Consider the following 4344-nt stretch of genomic DNA (forward strand, 5'->3'; position numbering starts at 1 on the left):
AGCAGTGCACACTATATGTTGTCTGTTGTTTAGAGGGACGAAATAAATTAGGATAAACTTGGTTATAAAGACCTTTGTCTTTTAAACTTCTGTGTTGCAAAGCTGTGTGTGAGTTTTATTTAATCAAATATTTTATGGATATATGAAGTAACAAGATATAGACAATGTAAAGAAGAAATCATGTAACAGTTTCCATCTACTCACAAATTTTTCACATAGCACAGGCTGAAAATGTGATATAAACATACTTCTGCAGCACTTCAGCCTTTGCCGAGGGATATCGAGAAACAGTGTAAATACTTACAGGCAATAATTTGTATTGTTTCATGGTGAAGGAAGTACATATCTGATTAAAAAGAAACCTTATTGAATGCAAACATTTGTCTTCTGTTTGCTTTTTACAAATACTTTTACATTCATAAGGAGGAACAGATCCTTTAAAATATGAATCTGTTGTTCGCTAGGATTCTTGGAAGGGCTTGTTAAATCAGCAGGTACAAAGCTAGACATCTGGAATTACTGCACTTTTACCAAACGCTAGCTGATGCCCTGCCACCTGAGCTGCATGAAAAGATGCATCCACGTATTTCTTTAGCGGTTAGCACAGCAGCCTGATTCTCCGTTGAACAGAGAGAAGTGAGCTCTCTGGCTTTGCACCTTTGCTTTCCAATCTCAAGTTTGCACCTTTCTATCCCATGCTGGTGGTTAGGTTTTTTGCAGCAAATCTGTGATGCACTGGAGTACAGTAGGCGGTTTACTTGTTTTCATGGAAGGACAATTTGTACTTAAAGCAGTGATCAGATGAATTCTTTCTTTTTTGCATGCTTCAGTTTTTGATGACTACTAGCTTCATCAGTGTAATTATAATTAGCACTCTTCATCTTCCTTTTACGGTACCAGCTGGACAGATTGGTCCTCTTACTGCACAGATTGGCGGCAGGGTTGCCTACATGGAGTTAGGTGACAGGCACCATGAAATAACAGATGGTAAATTCAGGGCTTGTTGGCAATCAGCAGGTTTTTGCTAATGACTTAATTAGCTATGCAAATTGTCAAATCAGTGTGAACATTGTTTTTATCGAAAACTTTACCTAAATTAATTACCATAATTAAGTAGCAGAATGTCAAGTATATTGGATGCGTAAAAGGGCTTGGCTGGCTATGGATAAGAGAGTTACCATCTTTATTAGAGTGCTGTGCTCCACATTTGAGAAGTCTGAGGATAAGAAATGCGGTTTCTTTTAAACTACTTTTAAAATACGCATATTGCCAAGTTGCAACTGAGATGCACCCTGGTGCCTTTCCAAATAAAATGGCTCAGGAAAGAATTACTGGATGAAGGCTAAATATTTCAAGCAGGAATTTAAGACAGTTTCATAGCCTGCTTATTTGCTTAAAATCATGCGCATTTTTCATTCTACCTGCTTTTCAGTTCTGGGGTTTCTGAGATCCAGAGCCATGAGCATGCGGCTAGAGAGGTGTATTATAGTTTTTCATTTGAATTAGAAATAAAGCGTAAGCCTGTCTCCTGGTTCCTACTATGCAGGAGCTTTTAACTCTGTTGTTCAAATATCACAAAGTTGAGAGATGCAAATTCTCTAACATAATTTTTTTAAGTTGATTTTTTCTCTCTCAAGGTTTCCATATAACAAATATTGGGTGCTGTTCACAGGATGTGATGGTGGTAGGAGAACCAACTCTGATGGGAGGCGAATTTGGGGATGAAGACGAAAGGCTTATCACTAGATTAGAGAATACACAGTATGATGCAGCAAATGGCATGGATGATGAAGAAGATTTCAACAATTCACCTGCACTGGGAAATAACAGCCCGTGGAACAGCAAACCTCCTGCTAACCAGGAGACTAAATCTGAAAACCCCACACCACAAGCTTCCCAATAGGTTATTCTGCAGCAGTACCCACTGCAATGTATGTCAGTGGGTTATTAATTACTGTTTCACAGCATTCTTCAAAATAAAATTTTAAAAAACACCTTTCAACGCATACAGTATCTATTTCTAAACTAAAGCTATCTCATTTTTTTTAATTAGGGAAAACTCTTGTATAAGCTTCCATATACATTTCTTGGAAGCATTCACATACGACATGATACTGGCACTGACCTCAATTAAAATAATTGAAAATTAAATAGTATTTCATGGCAAATTTCTGACAATGCATTTTATTGGAAGGGGTTGGTTTTTTCCTCATCAAACAATGGCCATATTTTAACAAGTCATCAGTGCTCAGGATCTCATGAACGTAACTATGTAAAACTTTTTACAATTGTAATATATTTTCTGCTTTTCAACTTGCACCTGAAATTTCTTGTTTCAGAAAAAAACAGCTTTTGAAGAAAAGTAATTTAAAGTAACTTTTGTTCTTTCTTTAACTTTCCTTTCATCAGTTAATCATTTAAAGGATCCAGCATTTTTAATTTGCATTTAGCTGATGCCAGTAGATACTCTTTCCATCATTTAATAAAAGTGCTGAAACAAGAAATGTCTTTTTTTCATCAAAGACATGAGAAATATTTTTATGTGGAAAAAGACACCCAGTCCTATGAGAGTTTATGCTTTGTAAAATTGCTGTCGATCCAGATATTTTAAAGCCATGTAATCCATTAACTTTGTGGGCAGCTTAATAAATCTAAAACTTTTGTGTTTTTATTATTGTATCTGAGTTGGCTTTGTTGTTATTTCTTTTCATAGTATATTTCTTGTATAATATTTTTGTAAAGCCCTCAAACTATTTTTTGTTTTACTTTTTTTTTTTTTTTATTCCGGTGTATTTATGTGAAACTTTATAAAAGAAACTAATTTTTTCATTTACATATTACTATGTTCAACTCATCATGTAAAGACACAGTGAGTCAGTGTGTTATATAATACAACTGTATTTTATGTATGCTTTGCCAATAAGTGTGCCAATAAACTGTGTTAACAAATGTGCGCTTATATAGTGCATTTACAGTTCCTTGCATGCTGAAGACACACGCCCATGTGCAGGATCATGCACCAGGAATTTTTGGAATTAATGTTTCACTGAATGACAATCTTTTCCAGCAAAAAGGAAAGCCTGTAGTTTAGGTGTGAATTGCTTACAGCTCAATTTGGTTAGACGCTCTTTTTTTAACATTAATGATGTGTAACACCACAGGTCAGTAACAGCAGCGAGGGCCAAGCATGAGGGAGTGCAGGGCATCCAGCAAGCGCACCTCCATCCTGAACTTTGCACCCCTCGCCTTCCAGGGCTGGGGCTTATCAGAGCAGGGATTTCCACTCTGCTGAATTCTGTCTGATAGTTTTACGATAAGTCCCTCAACTGGGGCTGAGAGGATTTAAAAAATTCTCCTCCTTTCTTCCCTTTGCTATCAAATCAATTGTTCACAGGAGCAAGCAAAAACTCTGGGCTGGTGCAGCCGCTCTGAATACAGCCCGGCGTGTAAAGCCCCTCGGCTGAGCTGGGGGCATGCAGGCACACGCCTGCATCCGAGGCAGCTGAGAAGCCCTGCAAGGTGCACCCTGTGGGTGGCAAATACTTACAGGGAGAATTACCGACACAGAGATACTGATTCTATGCGATCTTGCCTTTTGTGCAGGGGAGTGATGTTTTGCTCTGGACTGAAACTGTACTTTTAATATTACTGACATTATAAAAGCATCTGAAGAACTCTTGGATTTTTTCTGAGTGACTGTACATATACCCAGAAGCCACTCTAGGGAAATGTGTCTCCCGAGTGTATATACATACATTTAAGCATGTTTTTGCTGGATGTGGTTCTGCCAAATAGTTTTGAAACCACCATTGCAGAAGAAATACAGGGCGAAGCACCCTGCGTGGCCACTTGGTTCTTCAGCGGGAAACAGCTCCCTTCCTGCCCAAAGAATGAACCTCAGCCTCCGACATGGGCCCCATTCTCCTGTAAGCAAAATCCTCGTTCAATGAATTTTGGCACCTATGGTAGGCCTTGCAGGAAGATAGCCTAAACAACACAAAAGCATATCTGCTGTAGGGTAGAATTTAAAACTAACTAAATAACAAACATGGACTGAATGTATCCGCATAGACAGCAACGCTGCTCCTTCATAACACTTGCAGGACGTAGGAAACAGTAGGTCTATCATTCAGTGACTATATCAGCCCTGATTTTTCCATGTAAATAATTAAATTCACAATGTATTCCATTAAGGAATCACTGGCTCCTATATAGCTGCTATAACATTACAATTATACACTGTAATTCTAATGTTCAAAACCACTAATCATTCATATTACATTTCCATGAGCACACTCTAAAAGGCGTTCCTTATTATTAATCTTTCAAGACTGGCACTACTAT

General features: G+C 37.9%; 1 protein-coding gene across 9 annotated transcripts in view; it reads left to right on the forward strand.

Moving 5' to 3' along the window:
* LDB2 (LIM domain binding 2) overlaps nucleotides 1-2949 on the forward strand; it is a 225800-nt gene extending 222851 nt beyond the window's left edge. For 8 of the 9 annotated variants that reach the window (XM_009324083.1, XM_009324078.1, XM_009324085.1 and 5 more), the window contains one exon: nucleotides 1673-2949. Coding sequence is in view for 6 of the 9 variants with exons in the window: in XM_009324078.1 (XP_009322353.1) it covers nucleotides 1673-1903 (231 nt within the window). In the remaining 3 variants the exon portion in view is untranslated. Of the gene's footprint in view, nucleotides 1-1637 lie in introns of all 9 variants that reach the window. The other variant, XM_009324086.1, reaches the window with a different exon arrangement.
* The last annotated feature ends 1395 nt before the right edge of the window (nucleotides 2950-4344 follow it).

This window comes from Pygoscelis adeliae, unplaced genomic scaffold, assembly GCF_000699105.1.
Source record: "Pygoscelis adeliae isolate BGI_AS28 unplaced genomic scaffold, ASM69910v1 Scaffold24, whole genome shotgun sequence".
NCBI lineage: Eukaryota > Metazoa > Chordata > Aves > Sphenisciformes > Spheniscidae > Pygoscelis > Pygoscelis adeliae.